The sequence below is a fragment of the Polistes dominula genome, unplaced genomic scaffold, assembly GCF_049000335.1.
Source record: "Polistes dominula isolate Pdom_NZ unplaced genomic scaffold, Pdom_raw_medaka contig_49, whole genome shotgun sequence".
NCBI lineage: Eukaryota > Metazoa > Arthropoda > Insecta > Hymenoptera > Vespidae > Polistes > Polistes dominula.
The window spans coordinates 2,130,153-2,156,795 of record NW_028300914.1 but is presented as its reverse complement, the minus strand read 5'-3'; the positions used below and the strand labels follow the sequence as shown (position 1 = coordinate 2,156,795).

Below are 26,643 nucleotides of genomic sequence, written 5' to 3'. Positions count from 1 at the left end.
TATTAAAGTTTATTTTTCAATATATGTGTTTGTGTGTGTGTGGTTACTTTATGGTAGCAATGGTTGATGATATATAACACTCTATGATATACAAATTGTTATTAGTGTTATTGCAATGTGTTCTATTTGCCAGTAAATAATTTTATACAATTTCATTATTAAAGGTTAGTTTGATGAGGATTTTGTTAACGTACTAAATACATATGTGTGTACGTTTTAATCAGTAACATGGTTAAGTACCACCTTACTTATTATACACTTCAAATTTATTCATCCAGTTTATATGTCAAGGAAAACGTATCTCTCTCTCTCTCTCTCTCTCTCTTTCTCTCTCTTTCTCTCTATCGTTACCTTCAAAATTTCTATTCTCTACGAAGAGTATCACGTTTCTACGAATTCTCTTGTTGTTTGCCTTTGAAACTGAAGTTTTCATTTAATTAATAAACAATATTCCCCCACCTCCTTGATCATGTAACTCGAATATGTCCTATATTAACATGGTTAGATCATCCTAACCTATACGTACATGCATATGTGCACAATTGAAATGATTAATCAAAGAATAAATCAAAAATTTATTTAATTATTTTTAATATATCAATTATTGTTTATTCAAATTTTTTTAATTATTTTATTTCTTTTGCTTTTTTTTTTTTTAATTGTAAGTCAAAACAATGTTTAAATAATCAATAAGTATAATTATATTTTTCAAATCATTTACAAAACTTGACATTTTTATCCTGTATAAATCGTCAATAATAATAATTTGATCGTAATAAATATTTATTTTAAAATGTATAATCAAATTGTTCGAAGTAACGTACTTAATCTTTTCACGTGTGATTTTATTATCTAATTACGTAATTAAAACAAGGAACATTTGTATGCAATAAAAAAAAAGATGGCAGCGTGTTTGGATTGATCATCGTGATGAAACATCGAAAACACATGTGTAACCTTTAAATCACCGACAAACACTACTCGTCGTATGTTTGTATTTTTTGATTTAATCATTTTTTCGGAAATAATAAAAATTACTCTAAAATATTTTATGTGCAATTTTTAATGACACCGTTCATTTCAAATTTTTGTAGTTTTTTTTTTTTTTTTTGGCGGGAATTTTATCTTTAACGAAAATATTAAGAATAAGACATACACACAGAAAAATAAATATATATTTATAATAGATAATATAGAAAAATTAATATTTATTTTTATAAAAATATTTAATAATTTATTAAATAACCTATATGATAAAATATACATGTACTAGAAGTGCCCTGCCACGTGTTGCTGTGGCTCACAATCAAGTCCTATACACACGTCTTTAGGTCAACGAATTACCTTATACCGCCATCTTTTAAAATCTTATCGAACTAACAGAGATAATCATGACTCTTTGTTAATAAACAAATAATATTGCGATTATAAATTGAGATATCAACTATTCTATCTTTCAAGTTGGATGAAACTGCACACAGTGTGCAAAATTTGATTAAAATCGGTTCAGTAGTTTAGGAGTCCATTGCGGACAAACAACGTGACACGTAATTTATATATATTAAGATAAGGAGATAAGATATATCAGATAAAAAAAATATATTTAATATAATTTTAATTTTTAATAATAAATTTCTGTGTATAGAAAGTTGTCAAGATATTTTCGTTACAATTAATTATCAATTATTCCAAATTTAGAATAGGAATGGATATGACTTCTGTGATACACTGTATATATCTATATATATATATATATATATATATATATATATATATATATATCTGGAATAGATATTTCCTTTTGTATAAGCTATTCGTACGTAAAATTGGCATTGTACTCAACGAAGGGTAGACTGAAAGAGACAGGGAGAGAAAGAGAGAGAGAGAGAGAGAGAGAGAGAAGAAAAGAATGCATCGAGCGTTCGATTCAATCCAATTTATTGTGATGTGATTGAAGCAAATTCGATTGAAAGTTTCGATTTGAATCTTCGAGATTAAGGACGACGACGAGAGGTGTAACGTTCCATGACTCTGCAGACACACAAATAATATTTTTTAAATATTTAAAAAATATTTAATATAAAATCATATTAATTTTTATATTAAATTTTTATTTTTAATATTTTATTTAATTTTATATTAGAAATATAATTAAATAATATATAAAAATATAAACACACAAACACACATACTTTTTAAAATATCTTTTAATATTTTTCAATAAAAAATTTATATATCACTTTCATAATACACCTGCATCTTTGGTCAATTTATTTTGTCTGGTTTGTTCATAAAAATAAAAATTACCATGTAAAAGAAGGGTAATTGAATACCACAATATATTTTACCTCAACGTAATTTATAATTCACCCTACATATATATATATACTACCGTAATACTATTGTATCGTTTGGATTGGATTAGAAGATTGTCCACGCCAAAGAATAATTTTCATTCATGGTTGCAGCTGAATGATAGTTTTGCCTGGCTCGTTACGTTTCGTTTACCACGCTCTTCCGTAAGTCAATAAGCCACATGACCCTATTGATCCTAAATGTCCCTTCTCTAATTTCTTTTTTTCATCCTCCTTCTCCTCTTTCATCTTTTAATTCTTCATCTTTATCGTCATCTTTATCTCCATCGTCATCTTCATCCTCATCTTCATCTCTTTCCTTCTCTAATTTTGTTCTCCTCTTTCTTCATCTTCATCTTCATTTTTATCTTCTTAATTCATCTTCATGTTAATCTTCTTAATTCTTGATTTCTTATTTACCCCCCCCCCTCCGTCCCCCTCTCCTAAATAAATTCCTGAACATCTTTTCCCTTGTTACTTTGAAAATGGCTACGTTGTCAAAGACAAGATGCCTCCAAAAAGGGTGCTGGTGGATAGAATGATGCTAGGGCAGGTTACCACCTTCAACGAACCAGCCAGCCAAACACCAACAACCACAGAACAGGTGCAAAAGGTTCCATCGACCCTCGACCTCGTAAAAGACCCTGCTTGCTTGCTTCTCGTGTTAGTAAAACGGCAGCAGCTGCTGACGTCGTGCGTCCAGTACTTGTACACACATACATACATACATAAACGTATGTGTATGTTTTATATGGTAAAGGGGGAAGGAATGACATAGAGAGTGTTGGTGTGAGAAGGTAGATATGTGTGAGAAACTAAACGATTCATTTTCTTAATGTTTCTATGATTTTCTTTTATTTTTTGGGGGGTTTCTTTTTTCAACATTTTTGACCCCTAATATTTTTTTAAAAATTATTTTTCTTGATTTTTATTATTATTATTATTCTTATTATTATTATTCTCTCATTTTCATTCTTTTAAATTGCATTTAATTCTTATATATATATATATATATATATATGTGTGTGTGTGTGTGTATGTGTTATATAATACTTATGCATATTCATTTCGCAAAAAGCTCTTGACGAAATTCAGAATATTATTCCACAAAATGACGGGATTTTAATTGGGCCAAATTAGAAATAAATCTACCAATCTTAATAATGACGTTAAAGATAATTAGATTTTGTATTGATTAAAATACGATCAAATAAGAGTCTAATTTTTAGGTTAACTTAAAGAGAAAAATATATATAATATAAACTTTTAAATATAATTATTATTAATAATAATTAAATAAATCATTTTTATATAAAAAAACAACCTTTTAAAATAATCAAAACAACATTTAAAATATGCTTAGGGTAGCTAACGTTTCGGTAGAAACATGGTAGCCATCTTTTATTTAGTTGATTTCAAATTTTCAAATAATATTTATATAAATTGCAGATAACTTCTTACATAATTTAATTCAATTAATCATAAATTTGAACCAAAAAAAAAAAGAAAATATTCAATAACGTATTTGTGGTTCTGTACAAAAAAAAAAAAAAAAGGAAAAAAATTTATTGAAAAAAATGACACAGAGAGATGATAATTTTGATTCGAGGAGCTTTTGTGAGATAATATTTGAAAGATATTATTAAAAGATAGAACAAAAGGAATGTGGGAGGGGTAGAAGGAGAAAGAAAATGAGATAGACTTAAAAGAAATATTATCTAGGTTACTTTTCTCACGGTTAAATGAAGAAAGTCAGCAAATGGGAAAAGGAAAGAGGTTAAGTAACGTCTTCTCGATTTCGAGCGGAAGTATCGATCGTTCGGTCAACGTACAGGAAGGAAGTCGAAGCTCACCGAGAAGCTCGACCCGATATTATCATCGTTTGCCATGAAGTGCAACGTCTAATATGCATATATATATATATATATATGCATATGTACAACTAGTGTTCTATTAATAACTACAAACGTATTTTTATAATTACTTAAATGGAGTAATGTTCCTTATGAATCGATATGATAACATTGAAGATCGATTTTATCGATTGAGACAATCATTATTGGGATCACTAGCATTTGAATACGCTATCTGGTGGCTAAATTCAAAATTAGAATAGATAGGTCGAATTGCTACGCCATGTGGTATATTTAGCACTTGAATACGCTATCTGGTGGCTAAATTCAAAATTAGAATAGATAGGTCGAATTGCTATGCCACGCCCCTGCCAGATATCCCAATATATTATTTATTCTTAGTTATTATAGAAACAATAGTGATATAATGTTAATAAAAATTACAAAGTAAAAATAAATTTGTTGGTAATTTGTTGAAACCATAATCATAAAATTGTAATTAAAATCTATTAATTTAATAAATAGTTAATTAAAATATATAATTTATAATAACAGTTTAATTACAACTTTTTAATCTAACTAAAATAATAAAATTGTATCTGCGAATAGGTTATGTTAATATATTATATTAAATAATATAATATAATAAACCTATTAATGAGTTATTAATAAGTAATGTATTTAGTTGTTTACAGATTATAAAAATTATATTACAGTATATTTACTATAATATATTAATATTAAATGACAAAGACTTACGATTACATCTGTGAATAGGTTATGTTAATATATTATATTAAATATATTATAATTCAAAGAATTATAAGATTTAGTTAGTAGATCATGAAAAGAAATAGATGATAATTTTGGTAGGATATAAATATTACTTAAAACTAAAATGAATTCCTTATAATAATAATAATGATAATACTAACATAGAATACTACAAAAAGAGTGTATTTTTGTAGGAAGTATATAACTCAAGCAGGTGACCATGGAGAGTTAAAGAAAGGTTAACACTCTCTCGAGTGAAGTCTTACAAAAATACTACTTCTATACGGATTCACCAGTATGTCCTACTTAAATGTTAGACGCTTTTGCGATTCCTTTAACATTGAGTGTTGACCCACTATCATTGTGAAGAAGGACGCTCATCACATCTTTTTTGTCAACCTAGACTAGTAGTAGTAGTAGTGCACTTTGTCTGTCTTCATTATTATTGTTTTTTCTTCTCATAACACATTATAACATATATATATATATATATATATATATTGCTATACTTTTTCAACATCTTCCTTTTTTCGACATCACAAACTCAATACACGTGTTTATTTATATAACGCGATATTTTGGAGTTTTGTTTTGACATTTAAATCGATCGGATAACAAAAATAAAAAATAAAATACTACCAACGAGACCTTTTACTGAATTTCTCAAAGGGAATTATAGTTGTTACGTTAAAAAGAAGAAGCCCCATTTATTCGACGAATTACGTTTCAATCGTAATTAATAGAAAAGCTTTGATTTATTTGTTGGATCTTCTTTTTTCTTTTTTGCAACCCACACAATTGTTGTTACGTTTTATTTCAAAATTTGTTTTCACGTTATTTCACGTATTACATTTATATAAGATTTATATAAATGTTGATATATAACATATATGTATGCATTCTTTAATAAATGATTTTTCTTATGTTCTAGGGTCCCCCATTGACGTGGTTTAACTCTTGGCACGTTATTAAACATTCCAAGTAAGGTCAGTAAGTATAATAAAACTATGTCATTAATTAATTCATTATCATAAATTATCGTTTTATTTAAAACTTTATTTCATTTAATAAACTTGAGATAAATTAGAAAATCTTCAAGTATAAAACACACATATAAATATGCATGCGTATATACATACATTAATATAAAAAAAAAAAAAAAAAAAAAAAAACACGAAATATTTCAATCATTCAAACGTACATACATGTATTGTTATATAATAATATTAACATTAACAATAACAAAATGAAAAACATTTTCAGTGAGATTTAATTCAAATTGGAATTTAAATTTTGAATATGAAAAACAAAAACAAAAAAGATAAGATACATCTAATTTTTAGTTTAATAAATGAAAAGTTTAGTATAACGTTGATATATATATATATATATGTATGTGTGTATATGTGTATATATGTTGGTGTTATGTGACTCTTGAATCCCGTGAGAAAAGATCGCGTCTCTTTAGTTGGTAACCTTTGCACTCAGTCGAGACACAACTACTCCGAGACCTTTCACAACAAAACGTCTCGTCCATGCGAAGGTCAAATTCCGTGCGAATCTTATCCGTTCTCGTTTTACCTAAAGTATACACATTTGCAATACCATTTCGTATTGTTGAATAAATTTTTATTTTTATTTTTTTTATTTTTTGTATGTATAATTCTCTAATGAATTGAATATGAAAAGTGAAGAGAGAGAGAGAGAGAGAGAGAGAGAGAGAGAACAATATTTTATTGTTTTTTTATTTTATTTGAATTATTTAGAATATATATATATATATATATATATATATATATATATATATATATATATATATATATTATCACAATTTTTTCAACCCTACGTTTCTTATTTTTTTTAAATATTATTTCTTCCCATTTTTTCCAAACTCGTATCTGTTGTATGTCGTCTACTATCTGTCTGTTTCACGATCAAGATTCGTCATATTTTTTTTTTTTTTAGAGAGTACAATGGCAAAATGGTAGGGAAGTAATAACGAGAGTGCAGATGGTGAAAAAAAAAAAAAAAGAATAAGCAACCATCAACCAAAGCATCAGCATCGAAAAGCTTTCTTCGAAATACGAAAATACTGAGAAAGTTTAGATAAACAGATAGATAGTTAGAGAAACAAGATAAAAGATGATGATGATTATGATGATTATTATTATTATTATTAATTGAATTTTACATTAGGAACTCGAAAGTTCATTGTCGCAAATACCAAATCCAGCCAGTGTTCTCGTCCCTGTGCTTGATCCTGTCCATTCGTGGTTCTCGTAGCCCATTTCTTGAAGATCCCGAAATACTATTGCCCTCCCATCTACGTCTCGATCTACCCAGTGGTCTTTTCCCGTTGGTATACCGATCAGCATTTTATGCACCATTCGATCCACCCCCATGCGTGCCACGTCACCTGCCCATCTTAATCGGCGTGATTTTACGACGTTAATGATGTCCGGTTTTGTTGTACAGTCGGTGTACTTCCATGTTATGGGGTTTTCTCCATTCGTTCGTTTCCTCATCGCGTTTTGCACCGAACATTTAACGAACAACTTTATTTTCGAAAAGCTTCCATTTCTTTTCGTCCCGTAACGTAAGTGGACCACGTTTCGTTACCATAAAGGACTACCGGTAGGATGATTGTCCTGTATATCCTGATTTTCAAGCACCTAGATAGTAACCGTGAGATGAGTAATTTATTGACATTTGTCTAAATTGATTCTTTTCTTAAGTTGTTCGTCGTCATGGCAACCGTATACCGGAAACAGGCATGCTTCTTCGGGAGCCCCGTCACCGTATACGGTGATGCTATTCTTGTTGAAGTTATAGTATTTTTAGTTGGAAAAACTTATCACATTTTTTATTTCGAAACAAAATTATTTTCGGTAAATAAAAGATAGTTTTATATTTTACTAGGGGTGCCCTGCCACGTGTTGCTGTGGCTCACAATCAGTCCAATACACACGTCTTTAAGTTAAAATAATATTGCGATTATAAATTGAGATTATAAACTATTCTATCTTTCAAGTTGGATGAAACTGCACACAGTGTGTAAAATTTGATTAAAATCGGTTCAGTAGTTTAGGAGTCCATTGCGGACAAACAACGTGACACGTAATTTATATATATTAAGATAAGAAAATAAGAAGATAAGATTATTTTCGATAAATAAAATATAATATTTAATATAAAACAACCATAATACTCGGGTTGCATTGTTGATATTTCTACTTATCGCTTTTTTACGTTACGGCACGCCGACAGTCGAATTTTGGGCCTTGCGAGAAACTCAACCGAAACGGGCTGGACGACGAACGTGTTAAGTCGTTCATTTATTTCGTTCGTATGATTTATGATCGATTCTAAATACTTTAAGTTGCTGACCTGTTCAACAATTTTCTAAAATTTTATTTAATATATATATATATGTATGAATATAATTTTAATGATTGATAAACGATAGAAAGACTTTGAAGGTTGAGGTTGTAAAGGAACGAATCTATCAAGTATATTGATTTTGCGCATGAAGGAAGGTTCGTTCGTTAAAAATAGGTAATGGGTAAGGAAATGGAGGATCAAGATAGGACGGGTTATTTATATTTGAATTTTCAAAAGATAGATCTTACCACTTTTAGAAACGATTTATTTATTTTATCGGTATGCTAGAATTTTTCTGATTTTTTTTCATTTTTTTTTTTTTTTTTTATACATATATATATATATATATATATATGCATATATGTTATGTATGTATGCGCGATCACGTATATGAGTACGGAATATCAAAAAGATATTTATTTGTTTGACGAGTAAATAAAAAAAAAAAAAAAAAAAGAACCGACTACTAACATAGATGATAGAAATTTTCACGAACGTTTAGAAAGAAAAACCAATATTATTTCCTGTAAGTTTTCTAAAACGGAGAACATACTTTCGAGCATGCGCCAAGGGTATATACAACGTCGATAAAAGTCTTCTTGATGTATCAAAGGGAAAAAATTATCCTTATTATCTTTTTATATTTATATTTAATATAAAAGAAATCAAAACAAAAATAAAAAAAATAAAAAAACCAAAGGACAATAATTCGTCATCAAAATAATCTAAGATTTGTGTTATGATAAAGACGAATTTTATATATATATATATATATATATATATATTTTATATTAATTGTAAAAGGAGTGTAACCCTTCGGGGAAGCAGTAAAATGTATCTATCTATCTATCTATCTATCTACCTATATATTTTGTATTTTATATATTTTATTTTATATTTTATATTCTATATATATATATATAAGTGTATATATAGTGTATATATATAGATTATTACTAAGATTACAAATACTCAAGAATACGCATTTGTACCACTCCTCTTTCTGAAAAGGAACCAGTTATTACCAGTGTAATACATACATACATAATAAGCTCTATTGAAATTGACCGTCTTACATTTGCAGACTGAAAGTGAGTCGTATATAATCTCCAGATGACACACGTTACAAATTGTATAAACGGACCATTCGTAACAAGACTTATAAATACATTCCTTATTACAAAACTCGATATCAAAATCTCTACTCTTATCATACTTATAAAATGTCATAATTGACGTTGATCCGATTATCTCTGATTGATCTGCATCTTTTCTGCTTCAAAGTTTCTATTTTTCTTTTTTTTTTTTTTAGTGCCAGGTTTTCTTTATTTATTATTATCATTATAATATATATATAATTTAGGGTGGGTCAAAAAAATCAATTAATATATATATACATATAGTAATTATTGTACTATAACTATAGTAAGTATATATAAAGTACTATTACTATATATATATATATATATATATATATATATATATATATACTATTATAATTTTTGACATTACATAAATTTGATTTAATGCATAAATATAATATTTATTTTTTTATTATATTATATTTAATATTATTTTATGTTTTATATTTTACATTTTATATTTAATTTTTATATTTTGTATTTTATATTTTATATGTTTTATTTATATTTATATAATTTATATATTATCGTTTTATAATATTACAAATATTAGATTTTTCTAAATTCTAAATTTATTATTAGATCATATTCCTTTACAATGTCACTGTATATATATATTTTTGATATAAACGTGAAACGAGAAGATCGAATTGCGCCTGTCGATAGGCAATTTACCGTACACAAACAACATCACCTTTTACTCTCTCTCTCTCTCTCTCTCACTCTCTTGGTGATAGTAAAAGTAAATTTATCAATAACATTCCTATATACCATGAAAAAATAAAAATAAAAATAAAAAAAATAACAATACACATAGAAAGTACTTCAAGGTAAAAAAAAAAAAAAAACCCCAACCTACAAAAACATTACAATTTTTATCAAACTCCAAAAAAGAATTTTCGGAATTTTAGATAAAATCTTTCGAAGTGTTGAAAGCCCCCCAACCCCACCCCATCCCACCCTAAAAAAAACGTGGACCCTTTTTTTTTCTTGCACGAATCGTTATCAAGTTTCTAGACGAAGTCAGAAGGACACTCATCGATTCCTTTCTGTGCGTCGAACTTTAAATGTGTGTCCTGTATACATATATATATATATATACTCGTTCGTATTACACGCACGAAAAACCAGAGAAAGAAAGGAAAAGCAAGAAAGGAAAGAAAGAAAGGAAAGAAAGAAAGAGAGAGAGAGAGAGAACAAATTTCGAGCTTTAGAACCAGACGGAAAATTCTTTGGCCAGATGCCAAAAAGACCTACTAGCATCCACCCCCATCCCTTTTCCATCCCTTTTCCATCCCTCCTCTTGCGTGTCCCGACGCTTTAACAAACTACTATCCGCCTGCCAGCATCCCCGACGAGTTAAGAGCAACCAGAATAAGAGAAAGAGAGAGACAAACAGATCGACGGACAGACAGACAGACAGACAGACAGACAGGCAGACAGACAGACGAACGGATAGAGAAACTGAAAGAAAGGAAGAGAGGGGTTGGTTGGTTGGTTGGTTGGTTGGTTGGTTAGAAAGAAAAGAAAAATCGAATCCTTTCCCATAGACCAGCGGAAATATTCGTCTTGGTTTGTGTCTGCACATTTAAATGGTATTTGATATGCATTTATCAAAAAGAAAAAAAGAAGGGCGGGTGGGGGGGGAGGGAAAGGATCGACTGTACTTCGTGCCAAGCTAGGCTGAATTCTTGTCAAGGATCAGGACATCAAAAAAAAAAAAAGAAATTTAAATCGCACAGTTATACAGTTATATACAGCAATTGAATAATCGCATGGGATAGCACTTATCGTACACCCGATATACATGAGAGTTGTTATCATTGGCTAGCTTTTGTCCAAGGGGTGGGGGTGTCTTATGATCCTGATCGTGTGTTGTTGCATATTAAAATTCGCTGAGTTTATTAAATTGATATTAACTGACTTGACTGTTCTTCTTGTCTATCTCTGTGTCTGATGTTACTTTTTTTTGGTTACTAGAGAGATCATTATAACTTGCTAATGTTTTCTCAAATAAAAATTAAATAAAGTGTACCGGTTTGGTGAGTTCGGTTTAATTGAAACTTGTCATCGTCATTGTCGTCGTGTCATAGATTTAGCAATGTTTTTGTTTTTGTGAAAGAGAAATGCTGAAGTAAGGGTAATATAAAAATAAGGGTAGTATATTGTATATAATATAATATAATATAATATAATATGTATAATATAAGGGTAATATATTATATAATATAATTATAATATTATTTATATAAATATATTACCCTTATATTATAAAATAATAATATAAATATTATTAAATTTAAATAATACATATAATATTAGGATAATCTATATAATATATATAACACATATATATTTATAATATTATTTTTATAAATATTATATATAAACATATTTATATATTATATATTACTCTATAGCATAAATAATAATATAATATTATATTATAAAATAAAAAATATATATAATATATGTATAACTTTTTCTCTTGGGGGGATGGGGGATGGGGGATGGGGGGGAGAAGGGTCTCGGTCTTTGAAATAAAATCATTTAATAAATGTCTTTTTTTTTTTTGTAATTTTATTTTAAATTCCTTTTCGAGAAGAAAAGGCCCAAAAAATGAATTGTGTAGAATATTATAGGACCCACCTCCACGTGGAACCACTTGATTGCGAATACTTGAGAACGATATACTTATTAGAACATATTAGAGCGTTGACCTTGAGACACTTGAATTAACTAGAGGTAACGATTAGCGTTACAGATTCGTCCTTGCCTATCATTCTCACGTATTAGAAGAAAATTGCAACGTGTGTGTATGTATGTGCATGTTACCACTATATAATGATGATGATGATGATGATGATGATGATGATCATCATCATCATCATTATGATCATAATGAATTTGAAATGAAGAAATTACTTATATGTGTTTAATTACACTTTTATTTATGTTTATACGAAACAATGATGTTTAAATTATGGAAAAATTTGATTAGATGTAAAATCTTGTCTCTTACGTTAATTGTACACATCGATATGTAATGTATTATCCAGATTGAACTGGCTAATATTTAACGAACTCAATCAATACCAGATTAAACTAAATCCTTCACAATGAAATCTTCATTTATCTGTAATCTTTCATCTTTTACACAAAAGTCATAATAATATTTTTCTTAATAAATTTGACCCTTTAGAAAAATTTGATGTAATATGTCTCGTTTGTTTGTTTGTTTGTTTTTTCTCTTTCTTTCTTATTTTAATCATAATTACGTGACCAAGAGCTTTTTTTTTTATTTTCTTTTTTGTGTGATCTTTTAAGTTTAACTAACAACATTTCCTTCAAAAAAAAAAAATAAATAAATAAATAAACTGCTAATTTGAATTTGTGCAATTTTTTTCTCATTTTTTTTTGTTTTTTGTTAATCGTAATGATGTAGCCAAGAGCATTTCTACGATCTTTTAAAGTCAAAGTCATAACATTTTCTTCAAAAGTGCTACTTTGAATTTATGCAATCTTTTTTTATTATTATTATTATTATTATTATTATTATTATTATTATTATTATCATAATGATGCGGCCTAGAGAGCTTTTCTACGATAGGGGGAGAGACCACTCATAGAGAATCTTACTGTAGAACTTTACAACTTGCGTTTAGACACGTTGATATAAAAGACGGGCTCGTTGAGAAGCTCTTTTCAACGGTCTTACGCTTCCATTAATTCAAACTCTGAGATAGAATGTATGAGAGAGAAAGAGAAAGAGAAAGAGAAAGAGAGAGAGAGAGAGAGAAATGAATAAGACATAAATACATATACATTGGACGGCCATTAGCATTCGTCCTCTTCACGTACCTATAATAATTCGAGAATAGCAGTTAAAGTTGATTCACCGTTAAAACTTTGTATACCATTTGCGTATAGTAAAATGAACAACAGGAAAAAAAACCCCCAGATCAAAATCATTTTACAATTATTACAATTTCAATGAAATTCATTCAATTATTTATTTCACATTATTGATTAAATTATAACTGTAATTATTTTTTTTTTGATAAATCATATTATATCTAATATATATAGTATATTATTATTATTATTAACTGGTATTAGGAACTCGGAAGTTCATTGCCGCAAATACCAAATCCCGCCATTGTTCCGTCCCTGAGCGCGGTCCTTCCATTTGCAGTCTTCATATCCTATTTCTTTCATATATATATATATATATATAATCATATGTTAGTACATATTATGTATACATTACATACATACATATGTACGTATACATACGTAAACATAAATTCGTACAAAAATGAACAAGATATACATTTTGTATAATTGGATATTAACGAGAATAAAGTGTGAGGTAATTGGGTAGAATAAAATAAAATAAAATAAAATAAAAAAATAACACACACAAACACATACACACAAATTAGATACACACAAATAAACAAACAATTTGATTGAAAATCTTTTTAGTCGCATATAAATTAATTTGGCAAAAGATTCAGAGTTGAAAATTCACGAATTGGGGAGGATATTTGAGAAGATTATTACAAACGATATTACATTATCCCAACTATGAGAGAGAGAGTGAGAGAGAGAGAGAGGCGTTGGAGTAATAAATCGATATCGTAGAAGGCGATCGAGATTAATTACAACGTTGCTAATTACATTTCACGTTTCATCTTATCCTAATTACGGTACGTAGATAACCACTAAAGCCAATTACCTTCTTATACGAACTCAAAAAAAACTATCCTTTGTGTTAATATTACTCATAAAAGATTAAACCATTAAACCATTCAATGATATATATATATATATATATAATAAGATAATTCATGATTTTAATTATGAGTCTAAACATTTTTATGTGCATATTATTAGTAATATAATTATTATTATTTTTCAATATGGTGATCATCAGTTTTAAATGAATGTTTCGCGTGATACACGATATATTGTTCATACATGTTAAAAAATGAAACGTAGTTTGTAACCTCGTTTACTATTCGTTATTTTAGTAAACCAAGGACAGCATAGTTAATTCAAAACCGATTTAATCAATGGCATGTTTTTGTCTTTGTCTATTCTTCTTGATTACTTGCGCATCTAACTGATTTTGTTTCTCTTTTCTTTCTCTCTCTCTCTCTCTCTCTCTCTCTCTCTTGTTATTTTATCTTTCTTCCTTCTCAATCAAGGGCACCCACGCTCATCATCTTCTTCTTCTTCATCATCATCATTTCTTTTCTTTCTTTCTTTCTTTCTTTCTTTCTTTCGCTTTAGGTCTATCTATCTTTTTCTAACTTCTCACACCTTCTTGTTTCTCATTTTACGCCGTAAGATATGCAAGTATACTTAACCTAATTTTCACAGACACGTTTTCATTTCGCAGGATCATCGTGCGATGTTTTTGCATTGTTTTTCTATTAAAACTCACCTCCATTTTTTACCTTTCCTTTTTTTTTGTTTTTATCTCACAATTCTCGTAACATTGTTCACAAAATAAATTTTATTCAAATGTAATTAAATATACGTATATAATACGTCCGCCATTTTCTTTTTCTTCTTCTTTTCTTTTATTTTTTCTCTTCATTTTATTTTCTAATTCTATCTTATTTTTTGATTATTTTTTTTTTTTTTACTCAATTTACTTTTATTCGTTCCAGAAAAAGAAAAACAAAAACATTTTTATGAATGTATGTACTTTCTTTCAGGGATACTTATTTTGGAGTGGGTGGGGGGTGAGGGTGAGAGGAGGGGGAAGGGGTTTATTCACATTTAAACGTAGTATGCATGAATAATTATATTTACATAAATCATACAAATTGCATATTACAATCCCCCCTTTACGAAGATTAACATATAATGCGTATATACTCGTGTCTAGTCAAAATAAAAGATAAACAAATTACGATGTAATAATATAAATTGTAATTTATATTATAGATTTATTTGATATTTTTTAAATCATTATTAAAACATTAAGAATTAAGAAACACAATTCATTATTTCATAATTATTTCAATGTTTGAATAATTCGCGCGCAAAATCAAGTTCCGGTCCCCTAGCAATGTACATGGCGCATCCCTCCAATAGGATACCTAATAAAGGGAACCATATCACCAAATAATATTGTTATTACATTTTATTGAGATTTCTAAGTTTTTATAGTGAATGGTAATTTGTTATTTGACACGACGAGTATACACGTCAAACGCATACCGCAGTAGAGATTTGGTGCGACGTGTATACACGTCGAACGCACTTAACTGATTCATTTAAACGCAATAAACACATACTACAGTAATAATCTGATAAATGATGTATTTTTTATTAAAATTTTGTTATTTTTTTTCCTTATTTCAATAGAATAATATTAATGATACACGTGACTTTTGTCTTACAATCAATTACATGCAAATGTTTAACAAAATTTATTTTCTTATGAATATACATGGTAAGAAACATCTTACAATCACATCCATAAAATATTGTTACGATCGTTGTTATATCGTATGAGAGAAACATGCGTAATGTTTCGTTTATGACCGTATAAATGTCGCGTAGGAATGATTACGTATATTATATATGCATTCACATTAATTACAATACGTTGAAGACATCCGTTTAAATACTTGACAACGAGTACACTCGTATACTTATTTTTATTATTATTTTTATTATTATTATTATCATTACAACATACATACGAATCTTTGATATTCTTTTCTCAGATATCTTCTATCACTTGAAATTTTATCTTTCGATAGGAGTTGAACACAAAATTTCCGTAAAAAAATAATTTTACCTTAAAACGTTCGCTTGATTCATTTTTTTTTTTTACACAGAAAGAAATTCGTAATACTTGTTTCATTGAAAAATAATTAATAAATAAATTATTAATAATTAATTATTTTATAAATTAATATTTATATAATATATATAAATATTATATATAATTACACAATATTATATGCACAATATACACAAAATTTTACATATATATATATTTATAAATAATTAAATTAATTAATTAATTAATTAATAATTAATTATTAATAATAATATTCTATTTTTGTAATTGTAAAAATTCAAATGTGTGTTTATTTGGGTGTCGCGAAACGTGTTCTCCAAAATGGCGGCGTATGCAATATTACTGTTACCGGTAATAATAAAATAAAATAATATATTAAATTGAAATAATGAAATTTTATATCATTTATTTTACATTACAAAATTATTAATATCATAAAATAAATTATGAAATAAAAAACTATTCCTACATTTATTTAATTAAAAATTTAATCGTCCATTATAGTATTAGCGGCAAAAATGTGTACTAATTTTTCTCAATTAATCGATTTTTTGAAGTAGCAGTAGAACATATTTAAAATATCCTAAAAGTGTGTATAATCCACACAAACACACACATAAATACACAAATACAAGCAGAACGTTATTGTCTCATGTATAATCGAGCCTTTCAACGGGTCATCGTCGTTCGAAAATGGCGACAAAGGAAATCGTAGTTGACGGTCGCATAGAAGGTGGTAGATGCTCCTTGGTCACGCGACATGTTGTCCTGAAGAAGTATTATCATAGAACTCGGGAGAAGCAAGCAAGCATATGGAAGAAGGAACGCGAGTACTTCGAACTTCCTTGAGTGGTTTTCATCGATTTCCACAATGAGTAGTCGTCAGTGCTTCTCGACGATCTGTATTCTACTCTTCCTGCTTTTGCTTCTACTTCTACTTCTACTTCTGCTACTGCTACTGCTATTGGTGCAAATGCTGTTGTCTCTTGGTTTTCGAGTACCGCAACGCAAGCTTCTTTTCTCGAGTAGTTTTCTCTTGCAAACGTTTTTTCTTCTTGCACACGTATCGCAAATCCGTACCTACGTCACATTCTTCGTAATAAAATGAACAAAAAAATCCTTTTTTTTTTTTTTTTTTTAATTTATATTAGATTTAACTGTTTTTATGGAAAATTCAAATGAATTCGCAGTAATAAATCTGTAATTTTTAGGTTAGAAAATTGTATTATACAATTCTCTTTGATTATTACACCTTATTAGCGTTACTCGTCTAATAATCTCAATCAAGATGGTTTCGAAAATATATTCCACTCACGTAACACCACGATCATCAATCGTATCTTCTCTCTCTCTCTCTCTCTCTCATATCATATTTAACATTTCAATTAACCATAAAATTAAGTTCAACGTATACTTAGAAATAAAATATACTAATTTATCCAACCTTATTCGAATTTCAACAGGTGAAAATTCTGGAGAACGATCGAGAAGTTGTTAAAGGAAATTTGTCACTTCCGGAGTTGGAGGAAGGGTTGGCAGGTGTTCTCGAAAGAGAAAAAGAAAAAGAAGAAGAAGACGAAGAGAAGTACAAAGACGAGTAAAAAAGTTTCACCACGCGTCACGCAGGGATTGTGGGTCTATGGGGGGCACCGCCCCAGCGGCCCCCAATTCGAATCCACAAAGAAATTGTTATACCGAAATTCGTGCTATTTTGGCACGGGCCAGAACCACCGCCCCAATTTCGGTTCAACCGTCCAAACGGATGAAGAGAAGTCCATCCAATATCATGAGGCAGTCAAGCCTCACGAAACTTGGTTCTATGATCAACACCGCTGTCAACAAAAGAGCCGGTGAGTTGGTTAATTGTTTGTTCATTTTTTTTTTTTATTTTATATCCCATTTTCTATTTTTATTAGATCAAACAAAAGTGTAAGTATAAACCTTGACTATCATCTAACAACACAACGTGTCTCGTTGAATATTTTCAAGTTTAACGTATTCTCATCTTTCATCATATTTCTCGATAACACGAGTACCAACTCACGAACAACACGGTGATAAAATGATTTACTAGGAGGACAGGAAAAACATACCAAAAAGGGTTTCCAATATATATTATTCGTTTTAGATAGAAATTTATGTCTCAATACTTCTCGTATACAATATATTATTATGGGAGACATCAATATATTATAGAAATTGTTTTTTGTTTTAAATATTTACAATAATATTTGAATTAAAATGTGATCGAAGTTAGATTTCAATAGATTTTTGTATATTAATACTTTAATGGCCGCACATGTACGCAGTCAAACATTGTCAGGGGTCTGGTAATATTTTTCAAGAATTAATTTTAAAAAAACTTTATTGTCATTAACGAAAAAATTAACATAAAACAAAAAACAACAAATTTAATTTGATATATTAAAGTTATAAATAAAATAACGGCTAATGTGTTCCGGCTATCACACACATGTTGTGTGAGCGGCCATTAACACTAGATATACCACCATTTTCTACCACACTAGTCAAAATGACTGATGTATAAAAAAAACTGCTTTTTGAGGCTTCCAATCTCTATTTACTTTTAAAAAAATAACAAAAAATGTTTAACAATACTTATGATAGTCGATAGTTTACATTGTTACATTGTATTATGATCTCTAGCACTAGAATACGCTATCTGGTGGTTAAATTCAAAATTAGGGTAGATAGGTCAAATTGCTACGCCACGCCCCTGCCAAAGATCCCAATAGCGGGTTTTTATATTAAGTAGGATTTCCTTATATGTGTACTACTAAAGAAAACAGTGTCGAACAGTATTGAAATGTTTATATTGACTTTTCTGTTTCTAATGAGTAAGATAAAGATAGATAAATAGAAAGAAAGGGAAAGGGAAAGAGTAGGGAGGAATAAGGAAAGAAATTTTCTCTTAACAATGTCACTCAAGTGAAAACAACGGAACACACTAACGCGTATTTAATGTTGGTCTCTTATCTCTTACAAAATTTGCTAGTTAAGTTAGTGTTCTTCGTCGTTAATAGAATTCATTTTGATTTGTCTTCTAAAAAAATGTATTTTTCGCGAACTAATAGAAGAAACGTTTTATTTACCGACTTAAATTGTAATAATAATAATAATCATAAAACAGACACGAGTGAAACGAAATCCGATGATAGTTTTCCAAACTGTTTCTATCGAAATTGTAACCAACTATTGGGTATGTAATTATGTGTTTTTGTTTCTAAAGTATTGAAACTCCTCCTCCCTCATCAAAATCCACAAGTCGTCGTGGGTCTGTAATTATTATATTTAGTGATATATATATATATTTTGTAAGTTGTACATTTGTAGTTGTGGTGAGATCCTTGGAAATGATTTATTACGATAAAGAGATGAAAGAAGAATAAGAAAGAGAAAGAGAGAGAGAGAGATGTGTCGTTATAATGGAAGTGTTATTTTGAATTATAATGATATCAGCATATTCAAATGAATTAAATTTATAACCATACACGTCACACATACACATAAGAAAAGTAATATTTCAATTATACTTAAATTAATCATTTTCGTGTCCTAATCGTTTTTCAAAAAAAAAAAACAAAAAAACGTAAAAAGAGAAAGAAAGTGAAAGTGAATGTGTGTGTGTTTGTGGTGAGAAAGAGAGAGAGAGAAAGACAGAAAGAGAGATTGAGATAAAGCATACAATTAATAAACAGTCGTTATATCATCTTGACATTGATAACACGACGCACGCGTACAAGCACATTATTTACATAGAATCTTAACAGATATTCGTAAGAATCTCAACCATCAAAGAGTAAAAATAATTAGTAGTGATAATAGGGTGTAATTGTGTAGTATTAAGGGGGTAAGGGGGGTTAATGTTTATTTTATCGTATCAGCATAATTTTTCTTTCAATTTATAACGAATAGATGCAAAAGTAAATGCAGTATTGGGTGCGCGTGTTTGTTAGGACAAATCAATTAACGAATTGTCTCTAATACATAAGGCAATCAGTACCTTCCTTGAGAAACAACGTTTACGTACCAGTTCGAGACAGTCTCCTCGTACATATCGTGCTATTCTTTCGGCCATTTTGCTCGTATTTCTTCATAATTTCTATACTTATGTATTTATATATATATATATATATATATATATTTTTTTTAACAAATTGTCACGAGTGTCAATTGGAGATTTATTTGTGTAAGAATATTTCTTTTTTCTTTTCTTCTCTTTTTATGGTTTGTATTGTTCACAATACACAATTTAATGATACAACTGAGAAAATCTCTTTTGTTGAAGATCCGACAATGTCGCGAGGTCTCGCAATGGATGACTTCGAGTTTAAGGGATTAGCATAAATCAAGTCAAATAACATTTGACGCAGTTTTAAAACGATGAAAGTGTTTCGATCTGTTGGTATAACGGTAGTAGCTCATAGAAAATCTTTAGAGAAATATAAAATTTGATTGTAAGTTCAATTTTACGATACTATTCAGCGTAATTAAATGTGTAGTGCATTTTCTATTTGGTTGTAAGGATAAATATGTCATAACGTGTTAAAAAAAAATAAAAAAAATAAAAAGTGTATCGAAATTTTTGTTAAATAAAAATGGATCGACCGTCATATTCGGAAATACGTGCACCCAAGAATTTATCTAAATTGATGAGGAACAAACCATTGTTTTCTTCAATGGAAGAACTGCATGAAAAACTAACGGAACTCTTAGGTAATGTGTGAATTTAAAAATAAATCAAAAATGAATTTAAAATCAATCATTTGTTAATTTGTTTTTAAAATTCTAATTTTATGTTTGATTTCATTTTACTTAAACTAACTCGCGTTTCTTTCTTTTATTACGTTGTTAGAAAGTAAAATCTTTGAGAAACTCTACACACCAATGAAAGATTTTATTTATTGTTAGTATAAATCTTGAGATAATAATAATAATGTCGCGAAACGTGTTCACAACGAAAGAAGAAAGTGAAAGAGTAGTAGAAACGCTTTAATGGCAGTTAATGCTCAGTATGAATTTGTTAGCCTGTAATACACTTAAGCTTATTCGCGCAAGCTTGTTGCTAGTATACTTATATGCTTACTTACGCATTCAAGTAATACGATATTCAAAAAGAATAGAAGATAAACGATTAAATGGTAGGTATTTCAAACGAAAAGACGCGGAAGGTTTTATTTTCGATGCATCTGATAACGGCCATTGTTCGAGTTGTGTGAAGACGACGTCATATTATCGTAGTAATGTAAAAAGTCTTTTGGGAGAGTATATACAGTAGAGTACAGCATCATAATATGCATACAAGACAACATTATATACTACTTTCAATAACCAACAATAAGCTCGATTATGAAAATGATATTTTTTGATGATGGAATGATACAAATTATCTCTTTTTTTTCTTCGTCATGTTGTATATTACATCGTAAAATAATTGGCGAGGCATTAAAGATGTTTAATAATTCTCTTCTTTCTTTCTTATTTCCTAAATCGATCTTCTAATTTTGTAATAACCTAAATACAAATAGAAATGATTAGTACATACGCGTAAAGAATATTTTATTTTAGTGTCGGTTTAAAACATATCGCCTCATTCTTTATCGAGTTCTTAGAACTGTACTCATTTGGTTATCTCGATTAGGCAAAGCACGTTTTATGTATTCCAAGTGTACCCACATAGAATTGAAATGCGTTAATCTCCTACTTACTAGGACGTGAATTCGTATTTTGTAAACTGATATTGTCTACTCCTTTCATTTTAGATTTATTTCAATCGATATCATAAAATAATTCAACATACGTTGTTTTTCATTTTCGAATAATAATAAAAGAAGTCATTTTGATATAAAGATTCATAAGAAACATTAAAAAATCACGCGCGAATATATTTAAATAAGGGAGACGAACACGAGTGTAAAGTTTGTTAGTAAAAAGAAAAATTCAAAAGTGGCGCGTAAATGATGCCGGAAAGTTCGTCAGAGGTCGGTGATCTTCGGTTAAAGTCGTAAGCAGCGTCGTTTCTTCTACTCTCTAACATGGCGGATCTCGTGAAAGCAACTAAACTTGGTTGCATGGTGTATTTGTGACGTCACGGCAAGGAGTCGTGTAGCGCGGTTATGCATTCCTGAATACCTCCGCCATTGAAATCAAATTTTCGAATCGTACGATAGGGCGATTCTTGCCTATTTTTTTCATGGTGCATAGCGAGCGGCATGGGAATAACCGCGTTGAATATGTGACGTAGGCGAGACCCGGAATATAAAAAGAACCTGTGTTAGGAGGAAGAGTGTTGTCTGGTGGTAGCGCGTGTCTTCACTTTAGTGTGAAAAAAATTTAACACAGAGCCCTCGGCGTATCATAAATACACATAATTCTTTCATATTTTTGTTAAATCGACTGCAATAACGACGACGACGAAGACAACGACGAAGACGACGACGACGACGACACGGAGATATTCCGGTAGTAGTGAATAGTGGCGGTGGCAGGGGTGTGCGCGCGCGTATTCGTGTGACTTTGCGCGTGAGAAGATATATACGAATTGAGAGAGTATTTGTTCCTGTGTCGTGCTATGCTGTGTACTGTGTTTCGTTTCGTGTGTTCTCTTAGCGTGTTCGCATAACCGTTAACACTATAGTCAATCCTTTATCAAGCTTTGTGCGTGCGATACGATAAAAACGTGCCATCTTTCTCAGTCAGTTATTTCTATATTGGCCGTTACTTAAAAATCTCTTAAACGCGCGTTGCATCTCGCCGCGCGTGTGTGTATGCGATATGGCCGGTAAGTAAACGGCACACGCAGAAGAGTCTCTCTCCCTCGGGTCTTCTCTTATATCTGCCTTGCTTTATACCTCATATATATACATATATATTATTATTATATATATATATCTCTTGAAAGAAAGAAAGAAAGAAAGAGAGAGAGAGAGAGACACATACATACACACACAGGTTGTTTCACTACCGCGAGAGAGTACTACTATATTCTCATGTGTATATATGCACATACTATCATATATACATATATACGTCTCTAGTACGCGTGGCTCTCTATCTATAACGTGTGTCTCTTACGAAGCAAGGAAAGAGAAAAAGAATGTAAAAAAGCGATAGAGAAAAAGAGAAAGAAAGAAAGAAAGAGAGTGAGTGAGTGAGTGAGTGAGTGAGTGAGTGAGTGAGTGAGTGAATGAGTGTATGTGTGTGAGAAAGAAAGAAAGAAAGAAGACAGAGAGAGGAGAAAGATCGAAACAGTGTGATTCTTCGGCATCTATTGGCGTTTTCGTTCGTGGTGTTTTATACACGTTTCCTACGTTCGTTCCTCTACGTTCGTTCCTGCTGTGGGCCGTGTTCGGTTGTGCCGCACCGTACACCGCGGCAGGGTGAACCTTGACCTAGTTATCTCGCGGGTTCACGGGTATATCTGCAGCGCTGAGTGCAACGGGGGCTTACCTTCCGCCATTTATTATATCTTTCTCATTTTTCTCAACCTTTTTTACGAATATTTCGCATATAAATCCCTCTGGAATAATATTATCTCTTATACGCGGCCACCGCACGCCGCGTTCGTGATTGTTCTTCTTCGGTCTTTTTTGGCGAGTCGCGCGAGCGAGACCAGATGCGCTTGTCGCCGGTGGCGACGGCAACGGCGACGGCAACGGTGGCAACGGTGGCGACGGCGAAGCCGGTAGCGGCTTAGAAGCACGATGGATTACGCCGAAACTTCAAGTAGGGATCGCTATTTACCATCTTTACTTTGTGTTCTTCGGCTTTATCGTTTAACTCACGCGTGACTTTACACTTTTCTCTCTCTTTCTCTCTCACACTCTTTCTATTTCTCTTTCTCTCTCTTACTCCTTTTTATATCTCGCTTTTTATCTCTCTTACGCTATTTTGCATCGTTCTCCTTTTATATACCCTACTACTACTACTACTATTACTACTACTACTACTATATATTACACTACTTACTATCACTTTTCTATCTCTACTCTACTCCAATTGTGTTATCGTAACGTCTTCCGCGTTCTTTCATAGCAATCAAATAACTCAGCCATGTCGTGGAGCCTTCTGAAGCATCCCTTTTTTTCTTTTTCTTTTTTTTATTACCGGCACCCCGTTGTGTTCCATTCGCTTGCGTTCCCATTCTCGTTGCAATTGTTTTCAGTGTTCCTAACCTCTCCTCTTTCGTTAGCTTACAACTCTTCATGGAGTTTAACTCTCAATCATGCGACAACGTATGAAGATATATATACATATATATATGAAATTATTATATTAAGATTATTATTATTATTATTATTATTATTATTATTTATTTGTAAATATTGTTACTTCTCTTAAAGATAAGATATTCTATTTATACACATAAATGTGTATTTATTACTTAACAATAAGATGATTTGTATATAATATTCAGGGTTTATTGTTATTCAGATTATTAAGAAAAATTTGTATGTTACAGGTAATGGTGATATACAGTGGTGTTTTTCGCAAGTGAAAGGGACTTTGGAAGACGACGTTACCGATGGCAAGTATTACTTTAATTACTTTCCATTAGAGGAACAATATACTATTGTCCTATGTTAATAAAAAAAAAACAACGTTTCAAAATTATAAGTTATTAGTTCTCTACTTTGAAATACATACTTATTTCCTATTGGTATTTCAGCTGATATAATATCGTGCGTTGAGTTTAATCACGATGGTGACCTTCTTGCAACTGGGGACAAGGGAGGACGAGTTGTTATTTTTCAAAGGGATCCTATTGTAAGTATTATGGAATGTAACATGATTATAAACCATTATTTAACCATACTTATTCCATATTTGTTTTGTTAAATGAGAAAGTATATAGATTAAATAAGAAATGATATGTGTTTTTGTTAGTGATGTAATTAATGTAGTTCTCACTCGAGTGAGATTTTTGTAATACATGTAGTATTTAGAATACTAATAACTCATATTATTTGCAAACTGTTACTACGTTTGCAGACAGTCATTACCAAGAAATCAGTATAACTAGTGATGATTTGAGGTAGAGCTTATGTAACTTCGGACAATCTTGTATAGGTGATCTTTTATTGAGCCATAATAGCTTTTCACTGACTCTATTAAAGGTAACACCGTGTTCTCTTAAAGAAGACTATTGGTAAAGTGGTTGTATTGAAGATAGTTTATTCAGTTAGGTGATTAATCATTTAAGAAAGACATTGTCAATGTTAATTTTTAATATAAGTTTTGATTACTGATCCTCTACCATTACTATAATATTTCAAATGATATATCTCTTTCCACAGAGTAAAAATAGTATACCACGGAGAGGTGAATATAATGTATACAGCACTTTCCAAAGCCACGAGCCCGAATTTGATTACCTGAAATCATTAGAAATAGAAGAAAAAATAAATAAAATTAGGTGGTTAAGAAGAAAAAATCAGGCACATTTTTTACTTTCCACAAATGATAAGACAATCAAATTGTGGAAAGTTAGTGAAAGGGACAAAAGAGTGGAAGGATATAATACGAAAGAAGAAAATGGTGCGATTCGGGATCCTGCTTGTATAACTGCCTTGAGGGTAAGTTTAATCAATGTGATAAAAAGTGTTTTACCATTTCTAAATTATAAACGAGTATTTGTATTATTTAGGTGCCAACTATAAAACCAATGGAGTTAATGGTAGAGGCATCACCAAGGAGAATATTTGCCAATGCGCACACTTACCATATAAACAGTATAAGTGTCAACAGTGATCAAGAAACGTATCTAAGTGCGGATGATCTTAGAATTAATTTATGGCATCTTGAAATTACCGATCAAAGTTTTAGTATCCTTTTTTAATCGATTGTTTTATATTTTTTTATTACACTTATAAAATTACATATATATATATATATATATATATATATATATATATAATTGAAAATGTAGTTTCCTTAATGATATGATATACAGATATTGTAGACATAAAACCTACTAACATGGAAGAGTTGACGGAAGTAATAACAGCTGCAGAATTTCATCCTGTAGAATGTAATGTCTTGGTTTACAGTAGTAGCAAAGGAACCATCAGACTTTGCGATATGAGATCTGCTGCTCTTTGTGATCATCATAGTAAACTTTTTGAAGAACCAGAAGATCCAACCAATAAGAGTTTTTTCTCAGAAATAATCTCAAGTATAAGTGATGTTAAGCTGAGTAACTCTGGAAGATACATGATTAGTAGGGACTACCTCAGCGTTAAAGTCTGGGATCTTCAAATGGAAACAAAACCCATTGAATGTTATCCTGT

General features: G+C 30.0%; 2 protein-coding genes across 9 annotated transcripts in view; one reads left to right on the top strand and one right to left on the bottom strand.

Annotated features, from left to right (window-relative positions):
- Window positions 1–26,643, top strand: part of tws (protein phosphatase 2 regulatory subunit tws) — a 41,802-nt gene that overhangs the window by 13,640 nt on the left and 1,519 nt on the right. The window contains exons 2-8 of one of the 7 annotated variants that reach the window (XM_015321842.2): window positions 5,913–5,967; window positions 17,797–18,183; window positions 24,816–24,881; window positions 25,023–25,120; window positions 25,651–25,929; window positions 26,001–26,178; window positions 26,307–26,641. In XM_015321842.2, the coding sequence (XP_015177328.2) occupies window positions 17,973–18,183; window positions 24,816–24,881; window positions 25,023–25,120; window positions 25,651–25,929; window positions 26,001–26,178; window positions 26,307–26,641 (1,167 nt within the window). In that variant the 5' untranslated portion in view covers window positions 5,913–5,967; window positions 17,797–17,972. Of the gene's footprint in view, window positions 1–5,912; window positions 5,972–17,796; window positions 18,184–18,263; window positions 19,554–20,818; window positions 21,071–21,169; window positions 24,080–24,563; window positions 24,589–24,815; window positions 24,882–25,022; window positions 25,121–25,650; window positions 25,930–26,000; window positions 26,179–26,306; window positions 26,642–26,643 lie in introns of those variants that run through there. The other 6 variants (XM_015321843.2, XM_089179866.1, XM_015321841.2 and 3 more) reach the window with 6 other exon arrangements.
- LOC149033303 (uncharacterized) lies at window positions 16,573–24,546 on the bottom strand. Of its 2 annotated transcripts, none has more exons than XR_016179035.1 (2): window positions 24,323–24,546; window positions 16,573–17,413 (listed from the first exon to the last, which is right to left on the bottom strand). XR_016179035.1 is itself a non-coding variant. In XM_089179874.1 (2 exons), exons 1-2 carry the CDS (start codon window positions 20,408–20,410, stop codon window positions 17,116–17,118), a joined length of 324 nt encoding a protein of 107 aa, XP_089036000.1. In that variant the 5' UTR covers window positions 20,411–20,499; the 3' UTR covers window positions 16,573–17,115. The 2 variants fall into 2 exon arrangements, 1 of the variants encoding a protein (XP_089036000.1); XM_089179874.1 differs by lacking the exon at window positions 24,323–24,546 and adding an exon at window positions 20,385–20,499.

What these genes read in the sequence shown, in the direction of transcription:
- LOC149033303 (XM_089179874.1), bottom strand. Translation starts at nt 20,410, where the DNA reads ATGTACGAGGAGACTGTCTCGAACTG. An exon ending in GAGGAGACTGTCTCGAACTG is followed by an intron (nt 17,414 to 20,384) that starts GTACGTAAACGT and finishes AATGTGACGTAG; the next exon opens with GTACGGATTTGCGATACGTG.